The 15913-nt window shown below is 38.7% G+C and overlaps 1 protein-coding gene across 1 annotated transcript in view; it reads right to left on the reverse strand.

Moving 5' to 3' along the window:
- Positions 1 to 15913, reverse strand: part of DNAH11 (dynein axonemal heavy chain 11) — a 315873-nt gene that overhangs the window by 256406 nt on the left and 43554 nt on the right. The window contains 5 exon segments of the mRNA XM_065883652.1: positions 5344 to 5736; positions 5887 to 5991; positions 8280 to 8475; positions 9035 to 9159; positions 9479 to 9616. Coding sequence (XP_065739724.1) covers positions 5344 to 5736; positions 5887 to 5991; positions 8280 to 8475; positions 9035 to 9159; positions 9479 to 9616 — 957 coding nt within the window.

Below are 15913 nucleotides of genomic sequence, written 5' to 3' on the forward strand. Positions count from 1 at the left end.
GTGGAGAAAGGACAGCCTCTTCAATAAGTGGTGCTGGGAAAACTGGACAGGTACATTTAAAACTATGAGATTAGATCACTCCCTAACACCATACACAAAAATAAGCTCAAAATGGATTAAAGACCTAAATGTAAGGCCAGAAACTATCAAACTCTTAGAGGAAAACATAGGCAGAACACTCTATGAAATACATCACAGCAAGATCCTTTTGGACCCACTTCCTAGAGAAATGGAAATAAAAACAAAAATAAACAAATGGGACCTAATGAAACTTCAAAGCTTTTGCACAGCAAAGGAAACCATAATCAAGACCAAAAGACAACCCTCAGAATGGGAGAAAACATTTGCAAATGAAGCAACTGACAAAGGATTAATCTCCAAAATTTACAAGCAGCTCATGCAGCTCAATAACAAAAAAACAAACAACCCCATCCAAAAATGGGCAGAAGACCTAAACAGACATTTCTCCAAAGAAGATATAAAGAATGCCAACAAACACATGAAAGAATGCTCAACATCATTAATCATTAGAGAAATGCAAATCAAAACTACAATAAGATATCATCTCACACCAGTCAGAATGACCATCATCAAAAAATCTACAAACAATAAATGCTGGAGATGGTGTGGAGAAAAGGGAACACTCTTGCACTGCTGGTGGGAATGTGAATTGGTACAGCCACTATGGAGAACAGTATGGAGGTTCCTTAAAAAACTACAAATAGAACTACCATATGACCCAGCAATCCCACTACTGGGCATATACCCTGAGAAAACCATAATTCAAAAAGAGTCATGTACCAAAATGTTCACTGCAGCTCTATTTACAATAGCCAGGGGGTGGAAACAACCTAAGTGTCCATCATCGGATGAATGGATAAAGAAGATGTGGCACATATATACAATGGAATATTACTCAGCCATAAAAAGAAACGAACTTGAGCTATTTGTAATGAGGTGGATAGAGCTAGAGTCTGTCATACAGGGTGAAGTAAGTAAGAGAGAGAGAGAGAGACAAATACCGTATGCTAACACATATATATGGAATTTAAGAAAAAAAATGTCATGAAGAACCTAGGGGTAAGACACGAATAAAGACACAGACCTACTAGAGAATGGACTTGAGGATATGCGGAGCGGGAAGTGTAAGCTGTGACATAGCGAGAGAGTGGCATGGACATATATACACTACCTAACGTAAGGTAGATAGCTAGTGGGAAGCAGCCGCACAGCACAGGGACATCAGCTTGGTGCTTTGTGACCACCTGGAGGGGTGGGATAGGGAGGGTGGGAGACACAAGAGGGAAGAGATATGGGAACATATATATATATGTATAACTGATTCACTTTGTTATAAAGCAGAAAGTAACACACCATTGTAAAGCAATTATACTCCAATAAAGATGTAAAAAAGTCAGTCTTTACAGGTGAAATCATTAAGAAGATTGCTATCTTCAAATATTATGCACACAAGAAATACACTAGTTCCCAATGCATCCTAGATGTATGGGGCCTGGGCTCTGGTTCTGGCCCTGTCCCTGACTCTCTGTGGCCTTGGACATTGCCTGCCCTGGCCTCACCTGTAAATGAGGTTTCCCAAAGTGGTCCTCCCGAGAACGCTGTTCTGGGACATCTAAAGATCACCAAGTCAGCAAAGAGCTAAGTGTTTTAGGCCATTCTTGGAGACTCACAGTGTACCTGTTATGTTAAAGTCCATTTAACCTGGTTTAACCCATTGTCTCCCAACACAAAGATATTTTGTGCCAACCACCTATGAGCAGCTTGTGGAAAGACAGTAACTTGGCTTGGGAAACACTGGCCTGGAGAAGTCCAGGCTCCCTCTGTGCTTCAACAATATGAAAGTCTTTGACCTCAGCATCTCCCTAGCATGTGGGTAAGGTAATGGATGGGCCAGGGGGCATGACAGGGCCAGACACGGACATGGTTAAGGACTGCTAGAGGTTGGGCACAGTGTGGCAGGCCTAGGGACAGCGATTTGAAAAGGTCAGGTAAGCAGCAAGGTTGATTCCAGAAGTACCTTCTGAGCGGCAAAGGTTACACAGTCTATACAGGCCAGAGGGCAGATGCCCAAGGCAGAAACTACTATAGCACACAGAAAAGACAACACTAAAGTGGGAGCTGATTATAAGGTAGATTATGCTCTCTGCTTTCTGTGATTATTCACTACTGTGGATATATGATCCAGGATTCAAAGGTGTGTGCTACAGGCAAGAATCAGAACTACAGAGGTGAGTCTGGATCCTGATAAAGCAGGGCAGAGATGAACAAGTTCTTTGAGGGTTTTTTGTCCTCAAACAAATCTAAGAACTGCTCTTTTCAGGGATGCTGTCTTGCCTGCCAACCACGTGGAAGCATTCACATCTGTGTAGTGTATGTGACCCACACCCCTGGAGCTGGGCAGTACACATCCCAGGCAGCTGTACACAGCAGTCCTGGCTCCATTGTAGGAGCTAGTTTAGGGGTTGGAAGGGTGAAAAAAAATCCTCGAAGACTATCTTGTTCAGGCTCTTCATCTTTAAGGTATAAAACAAAGACCTAAAGCACATCCAGCGTCACATTCATAGGAAGTAAGCAGCTGAGCTAGAACTAGAAGCCAGTCCTCTTGACTCCCCAGAGTAGGGCTCTTTCCAACATATCACAGTAATAGACCTGTGATTACCTCACTGTTCATACTTTCTCATACCAAGAGGTCCAGCTTATATCACTACAGTGCCACTTTTAAGAAACTGTTGTATGTTCAACAATCTAGGGTAAAGGGAGGAAAAGGAAAAGAAAGGAGGGCTTTGGGTCACTACACGATCGCTCGGGTCCCTTCCAGACCCAACCTTCCACGGTTCTGCCCTTCTCTCTTCATCTGAGACACTGACTGCAGACCATCCACAGAGATCCTACAGCCACAAAGGATGCAGCATGAAAGGGCAGAACTCACACACCTTCTGCTGTGCTTCTATGTCTTTCCCCTAAACCACATTCCTTGCTGGAAATCTGAGAACCAAGCTCAATTTCATGTGCTGATAAGAGGGGGAAAAGTCACTTAAAAGATAACTTACAGAAACAAATAATCATTTCATCTCTATTTTGAAGTTGAGTTCCCTCAAGTTGGAAGCACTCCACAGGTCTAAGTGACTTCCAAGCTTCTTAGTTTTTGATTTAAGGGAAAAAGAGTCCATTTACTAGTAGAAAAATTCCAACTTTATTCTCCGAGAATACCACTGCAAAACCTTGTTTGTAACTATTTCTAGTCATGTACTGGCAATATTTTCAATGCATTATAATCAACATTCATATATCTTACTTGTCTAAAACCCCCAAGTTAGTGTTTAGGGAGCCCACTTTCCTATTATCAATAAAATGTATCAGAAGAAACTAATTGTAATCCATCATCTGTCCTCCATGAGGCAGATTCCAACGCATAAACACTTGTAAGGATGTCCTGAAAGTCGCAGAATAATTCACAGCCATCTCGGCAAACTAGGAACAGTTGAGGTCATGACTAAGTTAAGACATTGCTGAAAAAACAACTTTCCAGATATATACCTTCTTTACATATCACAACATCCCCGAGATTCCCTCAAGGCTACCCAGGCCTTAGGGGGAGCATTCAGAGGGAGCATGGCCCTGCCCACACCTTGATTTCAGACTTCTAGCCTCCAGACTGAGAGAGAATACATTTCATTGCTTTAAGACATCCATTTGTGGTACTTTGTTATAGCAGCCCAAGGATGCTAACACAGGCAGTCATCTAAGAAGGCAAAGTCTTTGCCCTAGCAAATTGTTACCAGTAGGGAAAATTAAAACTTTCTTACATGTTTCAGACAAACTTGGAAGTCAACAGAAACTTTGAAATCCATATGAATTCTTTTCTTTCTTTTCTTCTTGTGACACATACTCAATACAGCATATCAAATGTACCACATCTTACTTTTCGGTGAGCAAGTTTGTTACTCTTCAAACCCTTTCTTCACACAATTGCAAGGCCAGCCTATGCAAAAATCTGCCCTTGGGCAGGCATCTCCAACTAATGTGCCCCCAAACAAATCCTGTCTTTTCTCTGCAAAATCTGCTCTGCCATAGCCCTCCCCATATCAGTAAAGGGAAACTCTATTCTTCCAGCAGCCCAGACCAAAAACGTCAACGTCATCTTAACTTCTCTCTCCTCTGACTGATCACAGCAAATTCTCTTGGCTCTGCCTTCAAAATACATCCAGCATACGACTGTTTTTTATCACTACCGTCTGGACCCAAGCCATCTTCACTTGGATTACAGACTCATCTCCTAACGGTCTCCTTGTCTACCATCTCCTGACCCCCCTGTAGTTTACACTCAACAGGGAAAGCTTCTGAGCAGAGAGTCTCCAGCTGCTATTTTCCCTCAGAGTAAAACCCAAAGTTCTCAAAATGGCCCGTTGATCCAGTGGGATGTACCCTTAAGCCCTTTCAAACTTCATCGCCTACTATTATTCCCCCTGGAAATTCTGCTTCAGGCATGTTGGCTCTCTAACTGACCCTTAGACAAGCGACCCATACTCCTACCATAAAGCTTGTGTACTTTGATACCTAGAACATCCTTCTTCCATTTCCCACCTAGCGCATTCCCTTTCAGTTCTCTGCAGAAATGCTACCTTAGTAAAGAGGCCTTTCTAACTACCTCATACACAGTGTCCACCCCACCTGCTACTGCTTCTCTATCCCACCATCTCTGCTTTATTTTTCACCATTGCTCATGTGACCGATTGAAGATACTACTATATATTTGTTATTTTCTCTTTCTATCTTCCCTAACTAGGATGTAAGATCCAAGATGCAAGAGACTTTTTTGTTTTATGCTTTTGTTTCTCTGCCTTCTGTTCTTTGTTCTTGTTGTTTTATTTGTCTTCTCTTACACTGATAACCCTGGAATAGTGCCTATCACTGTTGTAAAAACTCGAGTACTTGTTATAAGGAGAGTAACTACTGTTGCCACCCTCAGGAGATGGCTGAAAGGGTTACAGGAGATGAGGTAAACAAGATGGATGACACATAGAAGCATTCAGCAAAACAGGAGATAACTATGACCAAGGTAAGGACACCATCTCTAGCCTTTCTGTTTCATCAAAAGATCTCACAGTCCTGTCTCTTCCCTCAGAACTGAGCACAGCGAGGGCCACAGAAATTACAGACAAGTAACACAAATTCCTCCATTTGCAATGCTTAACAAAACCATACCTAAAGTTCTTTTGGGCCCAGAAAAAGGGCCCTCCATTATTAGGTTACCTATTTTTGCTCTTTTCTAAACTGAGTGAAAGGATCTGCTATACATTTCGAAGGCTTTAAAGCAAGTACCTCAACCAAGTTGTGTATCTTGCAGCCACCTTCCTGGATTAGCGTGTATTTTTTCGTAAACAAATCACCCTTGTCCTCCCAAGTCAAGGCGGTCTCCCGCCTGTGTTCTCTCCGGGGAAGGAGTGTGCGCTCCACCCAAGCCCGCATCGTCTGCTGAATCACTTTGACGTTGTTCTGCGCACGCTCCACTCTGCGCTCCAACTCTGAGGTGGCCGTCTTCATCCTCTCGATGTCCCCCCAGCAGTCATCCTGCCATGTCAGTGATGTGGCGGCTGCCTGCAGTTCCTCATCCACAGACCTCAGCTCTTCCTCAACCAGGGGGTATTCAACTTCCAGAAGAGTCTGTTTCAGCTTATTATATCCTTGCACAAGAAGTTCAAGATTTCCAATGGACTGATTCAAAAGAAAACCCCAAGACAAAAAGGGCCACATGTGTTAAGGCTACTTTCTCTTGGAGGCATGGAAGTATCTTAGGTCTACATGTTAATAATTAAAATTCAAACTTTCTATTCAAAATCCGCCCTAATATCTGAAAACACAGACCTTTAAAAGAGTGTTTCTTTTTTTGAAGATGGCTAAGGCTGAATCCGGTATGTCTGATTTCTTCAACATCAAAAGGTATTTAACTTCTCTTAATACGGCCACTAGCTATTAAAAGAAAAGCAAGGATTATTTAACATGATTTAAGAATATCATTCTTTTTTTTTTTGCGGTACACGGGCCTCTCACTGTTGTGGCCTCTCCCGTTGGCTCTGGATGCACAGGCTCAGCGGCCATGGCTCACGGGCCCAGCCAGCACCGCGGCATGTGGGATCTTCACGGAAGGGGGGCACGAACCCATGTCCCCTGCATCGGCAGGCGGACTCTCAACCACTGCGCCACCAGGGATGCCCAAGAATATCATTCTATTTTTAAAATCAAACGCTTAAAATTTCATCCAATGATTACAATATTTTCAAACTGTCAAGGCAAAGGGGCTTTTGTTTCCTATGCTTTTTAAAAGCAACAATCATACATTCCATATGATGCAGAAGTATAAATAATAAAGGTAGAAATCATTGGCTGTGGCCCACTGTCAGAGAAAGAATTCAAGCAATAAAAGAGCAACATACACACGCCAAGATCTGAAATGGGTGGCCATAAGCCGACCTCGGTCTTTTCCAAACACCGCTAGCTCTATAATAATGCTTGTTTTGAAAACACAACATGATTATACATGAGGGAGGATTGTAAACATGCCACAAGTTTTGTCTTTGCTTAACTGTAGTTTCATCAGCAATAAACAGCTAGGTAAATGCTAAAAACTGCAACCAGCTGAACAAAAAGGCTTAGGAATATGCAAAATGCTCATATGCACACACCACAAACATCTACCCGGTACCTCCACTCATAGGTGTGTGATGAGCCAGCCCATCCAACTTCTGGCGGCCCAACTTTCTGTCTGGTTTCAAATGACCTTCCTTCCACCACCTCACAGTAATGCACAAGTCATAACGCACTTCCCTGAGCAAACTTCAGGTCTTTGTCAAGGGAAAGTACTATATTCATTGGAGCATTTATATATTACTTGACCACTTAAAATGTATAAAACTATGCTACTGTTCTTCCTAAGTTCCTTTTTTTGTTTTTCTGTTTTTATTGTTTTTTAATTGGAATATAGTTGCTGTATATTAGTAAGTTATATGTGTACAATATAGTGAGTCACAATTTTTAAAGGTTATACTCCGTTTATAGTTATTATAAAACATTTACTATATTCCCCGTGTTGTACAATAATATATCCTTGTAGCTTATTTTATACCTAATAGTTTGTTCCTCTTAATCACCTACCCCTATGTTGTCCCACCCCTGCCCTCCCCCAAGGAGTAACCACTAGTCTGTTTTCTATATCTGTGAGTCTGCTTCTTCTGTTATATTCACTAGTTTGTTGTATTTTTTAGATTCCACATATAAGTGGTATCATACAATATTTGTCTTTCTGTCTGAGTTATTTATTTTTTTAAACGTTATCACTGAAAGAGTTTTTGAGTACTGTACCCTAACCCTCATTTTCCCCGTCAGCAATGTACTTTTTATTGTGCAGTCTTCCATAGTGCAGTGAATTTTAGGAATGCATATGTCGTGTTGTAGCAAAACTGACTGTAGCCCTAAATCACAGTTTCTGAGGAAAAGACCACATAACATGCTTTAGAAGGTAAACCAGTTGACTTCCTTAGGCTGTCACTCCATAGGTCCACTAGTATAATATATTTGGTATGTTTATAATCCCTTCAGGTAAAATTGTAGGGATTATCCCTAAAACATCTCAGGAATTCAGTTTCTATAAATTGGTTTTATGAAATCAGAAGGTAAAGCAAACCCTCAGTCCTCCAGGTCACATATTTATATACCTGAGCTGAGGTTAATAAGAAAAAATAAATGATGCAATTCTCTGTAATATTTCGGGGAAAGAGAACAGAATTTGAGTACAGATTGTGACTATTAAACTCAGTGAGGCTAACTTTCACCTCCTAGGCATACAGCTGGACTGCCATGAGACAGGGCAAGAAAACCTAAGCCAGGAAACATCTGATCAAAGACTTAACAATTCTGTTCAATTGAGTTAATATTTATTAAATGTTACCAAGTGCCAGACACTATGTTAGACACACAAAACACAAAGATGAAATCCAATGGACCCTACTCTCAAGTAACTCATTATCCAGTAAAGTGGGAGTGGCAAATAAATAACTACAAGACAAAACAAGAAAGAATAATTAATATAGAATTTGATGAGCAAATCCCTAAAACAAAGACCTATTAGAAGTTGTTTTTAGTTATAGTCCTCGGAGCACTGACATTTTCCCAAAATAAAATACAAATGAATGGAGGTATGAGGAATATTCTTATAATAAAAAGGGCATCTATGAAACATTTAAAAAATATCAAACCCTTACCTTTGGGTCAAAGTTGACATTGAGAAGACCACTTACGGCACTGAATTTAACCAAGGGTTGATTCAAATTGAATTCACAGATTTCATCCACATTACTTTTCCATTCATTATAGATACGATTTTCAAACTGGTCTAGCAAAGCTGTCATTTCAGTATACTTCTGATAAATCCAGGCATCATCAGGACTTTCCAAGAATCTGTAGGAATATGTTTTTTATTTTTTACTTTTCTATACATTAGATAGATCTCAGCTTAGCTACTTTACAGTAATATATGATAGAAATAAGAAAGTACACTATAAAAATCAGGAAGAAAATCAATAAAGGTCAAATAATGCTTCTGCATAGTCTGTGCCTTAAAAGATATGAAATAAATGGAACTCCAAACATTTTACTAAATGCAAACAGCAACAAGTTATCAATTCCTACAAAGAAAAGAAAAAGATACAAAAGTCTGCAAAATAACGGGAGTGCTAGCTATTGGAGAAAGGAAAAACAATAACAAAAAGCTATCAACATATTGTGGGTGAAATGGAAAAGTGAAAAAAGATCTAAAAACATGGAAATATATGAAGTTCTAAGTCCTAAACATACTCCCAAACCATGGGGATAAATCCCTCTCAATGAGTCCAAGCAATGACAAGAGTTAAGTAAGGCAGTGACTCTTTAAGTGCTAAAATGAACAGCTCACTACCCCATATAAAAATTGCCTGTGTCGAAGGCATAATGTTACCACGAAAGAATCCTAGCTACTTACAGATCACGAAGAGATGCAAAGTTTGACCAAAACATTTGAAGTCGGTCCATGACCTCTTTAGCCCATGTGATGTTTCCTGAGGTAAATGGCATATTCTTGTTAAGGACTACATTTCCTTGTTCAATCTGCAAATTGATATTGTGGTGAAGATATGGTGAAAGGGAACATTTAATCAGGGTACACTCCAACCTTGTAGGCAATTGTTAATTTTGGAACATTTACAGTACAAATATAAAGAACATACGTGCAAAGTAACCTGATTAGTAGAAGAGTTACTGTCCTAAAGCAGGTTCTTCATATCCATAAGGAAATCAATTACATAAAAGCATAAAAATTTTAGGGCCTGTATCTACTCTTCAGTTATCATTCAGTGGAGCTCTACCTGACACCCTGACCCACAATATGAAACTGTGGGTCTGTCAGACTTTATCCCCCCCCACTCACCTGTTGCACGTGTTCATTATACAATTGCTTACACATATCCAACTCTGCACTGAACATGTGCACAAGTGTGCTGTAACGTGGGCTGAAAATTTCCATGACAACTGGTTTCTCAAGGAAATTCCCAAATACAGTCAAAAGCTATAAAAATCAAAGTGAAAGAAAGGTTAACCACCATGGGTTTTTAATACAAATACTCGATTCACTATTTCCTCTATTAAACTTCCTATGTGACTAGATACAAAGCAAAAATCTAGATCCCTGCAAGTATCCTGCAATGTCTTCAGACTGAAAACACTTTAGCATCTCACTAAAATTTCTATGCATCCAGTAAAGCAAATTCTAAATGTAAAGCAGTTTCCCTTCCTCAGCAGAAAATGAGGAGTCAGAAGCAAACCACTGTCTGTTAGAAATCCCTGATCACAGCCGACACCCCTACGTCCTGTTGGACATCAGGAAATGTTGTAGAAGATGCTTTGCAGATTTAAGAACAGAAGCAAGATTGCGTACTTCTTATTTGCTCTTCCCTACTACACATATACTCTTTAGAATAAGGAAAGCCATATCAAGGACCTCTAGGTCACACGTTAATAATTATACTGTTATCCTGTGATAAACCATAATGGAAAAGAATATGGAAAAGAATGTATAACTGAATCACTTTGCTGTACAGCAGAAATTAACACAACACTGTAAATCAATTGCACTTCAATACATTTTTTTTAAAAACATACAATTTGAGGAGAAAGAGGAAAGCTATAAAATTCCCAACTGTTAAAAAAAAAAAGAAATCATCTTCATATTTGCTAAGTGTAATGTGCTGTATGTCCTCTAGACTTAGATTTTCTGTTTGCCAAGTAACATCTTATGGAAAAATCCAAACGAACTTTTTGGCCAACCCAATAAATCAACTATACTTCAACTATACTTTTATTTTATAAAATAAATTAAAAAAAAATAGTTACACTGGAAGCGTCAGTCACAGTGACCGTCCTGCCCATGGTCTCCCGTGTTTTGTACCACAGGACCCAGCTACCCCCAACACAGCAGCTGGGGCAGCAGTGGCGACCTGTTCCAAGGACAAGCACTCCACGGGCTGACAGTTCCTTCAGTGTCAAAGTACTGGTTGAAACCAATGCCTTGAGATAATTGGAGTCTTTCTCAGAAAAAGAATGAGGGCATGGCAGGCTGAACCTATGCCGGCAAAATTTACGAGTGAAAAGAACCTACAGTTGAACCTTGACAAAACGAGCTTGAAATGCGTGGGTCCACTTTTACACAAAACTTTCTCAATAAATACACTGGTAAATTTTTTGGAGAACTACGACAATTTGAAAATTGTTCTCAGACGAGACAAACCACACTGCCAAGAAATATCAAAAAATTTAAGAAAAGGTATGTCATGAGTGCATGAAATATATGTAGATACTAGTCTATCCCTACATAGGTATAAGGTGTTATTTAAAATCAAATTAATAATGTGTTAGTTTTCTTACTGTTTTATAACTTTGCTTTCAAAAAATTACACTACCATACAGTATGCCTTTCTCTCATAATTGGAGAAACTGAATATCAGCCTATCATCACAGGTGGTTTTTTTAAAATAATGTTTCCAATATTATATTAGAGTATGACTGTAATACCCTATGCCATAAAAATTTTATAATGATTCATTCATTAGTGTATAGGCTAGGCTCCCGTGAAACAACCCTATTGATTACACTAGGCTACCATAAAGCAATCATATTGCTGCTGCTTTTTATCAATGAATCATTATACCTGTAAATAAATATGAATTTCTTTTTCACATTATCTTTTCATTTCTTTATGTCTCGTGTTAGTAATACATATAAGATCTACAGTGTTCTGTATTGTGCAAGGCAATACTGACGTAGGTCCTGATGATTCATCTTGTAAACAGATGACGTAAACTCACGGTATCGATGGAGTACAGTCTTGTGAAGATGTTTTCTCTTCCTTATGATTTTCTTAATAACATTTTCTTTTCTCTAGCTGACTTTATCATAAGAATACATTATATAATACATATACAAAATATGTATTAATCGAACGCTCATTATTGGTAAGGCTTCCGGTCAACAGTAGGCTACTGTTAGTTAAGTTCTGGGGGAGCCAAAAGTTAAACAGTGATTTTCAACTACATAGGAGGTCAATGCCCCTAACCCCTGCATTGTTCAAGGGTCAACTGTACTAGCGAGCAGAGGAAGCCAGTGAGTAAGGGGACAGAAAAAGCAGACACGTGAACTAAAACAGAATCATATGACCAGTAAGGAGAAGTATGTAGTTCCAGAACTCCCTCCACTCGGTCATCTCACAGTAACCCTGACCCCCTGTTTCCACAAAGCTGAGCTGTCTGGTGAGCCTAACCTTGGATTTCTATTTGCCTCCTGTCTTGTCTTCTGTCCCACGGGGATTCTTCTGTGCATCAGTGTGAGACAGCTTTCTTTGCAAACAAAATAATGTAATAAACATACATATTTTTGTACAAGCAATGTTTATAGAATGCTGACTAGGTGCCAGGCACTATATTTTAAGGGTGTTAAAAATGCTATTGTTATCACATGCTCCAGATAGGGAAAGTGAGTTATGGGAAGGGGATAACTTGCCCAAATTTTCACAGCCAGTGCAGAGTTGGCATTTGACATGAACACTGGGCAGTCTGGCATCAGAGCCTCTGCTGCCTTGTGTAGGAACTCATCAGCCAAGGTGCCATTTAAAATTGCTATTTTGTTATTTACTTACTCTGTGTGGGCTTCAGAAAATGTTAGCTATTCGGTCTGTTATATAGATATTTTCTCTGAAATAAAAGGAGATAGTTTCTCAAAATAACTAAATATCATCAAGGTGACAGAAAACCATACACTAAGGTTTGTGCCTTGTTAGTGATGTGACATGGCAAGAGAAAGAGCTTTGTTCTTCCTCTTAGAAAACTAATAGGTGTTCCCCCAAATTTGTTTTTATTAAAAAACAGCATCATTGTAAATAATTTGTAAACATTTCCAAAAACTGTACTTACTAAAAAAATCAACACAAGGAAAAAATTATACCAACTGAAATATAAATCTAACCATATCTTAAGAGGCCAGTTTAGACAAACACACACTGGCTTTTCTTCTGGTAATGTCAATTATACCTACTGTAGAACTGTTGGTGGGAACGTAAATTGGTGCAGCCACTATGGAGAGCAGTATGGAGGTTCCTTAAAAAACTAAAAACAGTTACCATGTGATCCAACAATCCCATTCCTGGCATATATATCCACAGAAAACTTTAACTCAAAAAGACACATGCACCCCAATGTTCATAGTAGCACTATTTACAATAGCCAAGACATGGAAGCAACCTAAATGTCCATCGACAGATGAACGGATAAAGAAGATATGGTATATATATATATATACGATGAAATATTACTCAGTCACAGAAAAATGAAATAATGCCATTTGCAGCAACATGGATGGACCTAGGGATCATCATACTAAGTAAGCCAGACAAAGACAAGAATCATATGATATCACTTACATGTGGAATCTAAAAAATGATACCAATGAACTTATTTACAAAACAAAAAGAGACTCACAGACATAGAAAACAAACTTATGGTTACCAAAGGGCCGAGGGACTGGGGAGGGATAAATTAGGAGTTTGGGATTAACATATACACATTAGTAAATATAAAATAGATAACAAAGACCTACTGTATAGCACAGGGGACTATACTCAATATCTTGTAATAATCTATAAGGGAAAAGACTCTGAAAAATATGTATATGTATATGTGTGTGTGTGTGTGTGTGTATATATATATATACACACACTGAATATACACAAACTGAATCACTTTGCTGACCACCTGAAACAAATCAACTATACTTCAAAAAAAAATTACTGTAGAAACTACTAAATATTTAAAATCTACTTAGTTAGCTGCTACCTAGCAAAATGCAAAGTATTAACTTTCTTCTAACAACCACTGTTTTGTTAACTTTGGACTTGATGTTAACATTCTGAAGTAAACATTGCCTCATAGATTTCACAAAGAAGTGTACTCCAACTATAGTAGGGAAACATATTTATTTCACAACATTCTCTTTCAAGCCCTTATCATATCAACCGCAACTGGAACAATACCAGAAGCTTCCCAGCCACATCTCATTTTGACCACCTGATACGCTTAGTGGGACTTAAGTCCAAGTGTAAAATAGGAAAGACAGAGAGAAAATATTCTTTGGGGAGGTTGTAAAGCCAGAAAGTAGTAGTAAACAGAGTCTTAACCTTTTATGCAGTATACATTACCTTAATTTTTCAACATCACAGATACATAAAAGTTACCCTCCAGGATGAGAATAAACGTCATTTGAACTTGCGGTTTCCTTGTCACATTGGAACTAAGAGTTTTTTTATGGAGAGTACGACATTGTCCTTCATATCAACCTCAAAAGATTCAAGATTGATTCCCAATACATGCTTCCTTCCTAAATATCCCACTGGAGATCTGTAAGGTTTACCTTGATTTTCTTCTACTTCTCAGTTTCATTATGTAATATTTATATTTTTCTTAGGTTTGTCTTTTTCAAAGATTTTTTTAATTTTTTGCCACTTGAACCATATATACTTCACAATTTTCTAGTTTTCTATTATTTCATCTAAAGACTTTTCTAGACACTTGTCTTACATACTTCAGTCTGCCTTCATGTAGAGAAACTAAATTTTAGAAAGCCATCCATCAGCATTTTGTTTTAATTTTTACTGAGCGCCAACCCTGTAGGGTCTGAGCCACAGCTTTATACTGTTTGGTTCCAGGGCCCTTCCTGCTCATGTCTTTGCCAAGAGCAGGTACTGAATCGTGGCCTTCAGAGAACAGTCTGCAAGTATTTATTCCCTGGGACACAACAGTAACTGGTCAGAGTTCATCATCCTGTACCTATGGTAGAAATCATTTTCTCCCCTAAATACACAACCCTGTAATTTTTTTCTTCTGCCACGACTCTTGCTGCACTTATCTTCATCTGTGTGTCATTTCAGGACTCTGACAACCAGTCAGCCCTCCTAATGTCACAGTTCTTAAGTGCCTGCTTTATACAAGGCGTTGTAGAACGTGATCTAGATATAACAAAAACTCTAAGATGATGTCCCACCCCTGGAGAGCTTATAAGGGCACCATCTCACGTTATATTTTGCAGCAGACAAGGTACAAATATGTGGAAAGTTAAAGAAACAAAATACATGACAAAAAAGAGATAAAATTCTTTAGAAAAAATAACTGGCCATGTACTAAAATAGAATCCATATGAATGGTTGTGAAAAGGGGAAGGAGAGAGGTTTGAATTAGAAACGGTAGGAGCCTCTGTAACCTCTGTAACTGAGATTTCATTCTACATTCTTTCTTGAAGTTATTTCTAAAAGCATGAAAAGAGGTCCAGTTACAGAGAATACGATAGACTACTACATAGCCACTAAAAATAATACTGTTGAATTGTTACAAAAGAAAAATTTTTATGATTCACTGCTTCCTGAAAGGGTTACAAAAAGATTACAAGGATCAGAATATGTCATCTTTTGCAAAGAGAAATATGTATGCATATCTAGTCAAAGAAAAGGAAGGGCAGTAATATATACAATAGTAATTTCTGAGAAATGGGATGACAGGTGGTGTTATTTTATAACAACAGGCTATATATTTCAGCTGGCAGCATCTCAGTTTCATCCAAGGGCTCTTAAGAGAGAACTATTTGAGTCTCGTGACTTCTCTGTTAAAATGCTTGATGGGGGTAGAAGACACTAGCCACTTAACCGCCATCTGACCCATTTATTTGAATTTTAAGATCAAAATCAAACAAGTATCTCCGACAAAGTCTGTGCCCGTTATACTGTTTTGCACTGCCATCTTCAATGAATTGTGTCCGTGATTCTCTAGCTGTGTTTCTGCTGTCACTGAGGCCTCATTCCTCTTTGGGGATGTCATCTAAGTTTACGCTTGACTTGCAATTCTCTTCTTTGACAAGCTAGTTTCACAAGGTGCCCCGATTACCCACATTACAAGCTTTCTACTTGGGAGGACTCTCAGGATGCTTTTCTTTTCTGCAACTATTCATACGTTTCTACTGTATTTCATCAATTCTATGACAAACACTCTTTCATGTTTTAACACCTCTGAAACTAGACTATGTTATATAATCAACAGCATCATAATTTTTTGGCAGCATATTCTTTTGTTGATAAACACTAGTGTGTTTGATAATCAACGGTGTCTTATGCCTGATGAAAAACAGTGTATAAATTGCTATTTATTCCAGTCAGATTAATAAAGTGGGCAGATGAACCCAACCTATGTAAACAGTGGCAAAGAAAAGAAATTCTTGAGTTAACAGAGAGTTTTCACTTTTCACTGTAGCTTAATTTTGAATTGACAGTTCA

Source organism: Phocoena phocoena, chromosome 9 (genome assembly GCF_963924675.1).
Source record: "Phocoena phocoena chromosome 9, mPhoPho1.1, whole genome shotgun sequence".
Taxonomy (NCBI): Eukaryota; Metazoa; Chordata; class Mammalia; order Artiodactyla; family Phocoenidae; genus Phocoena; species Phocoena phocoena.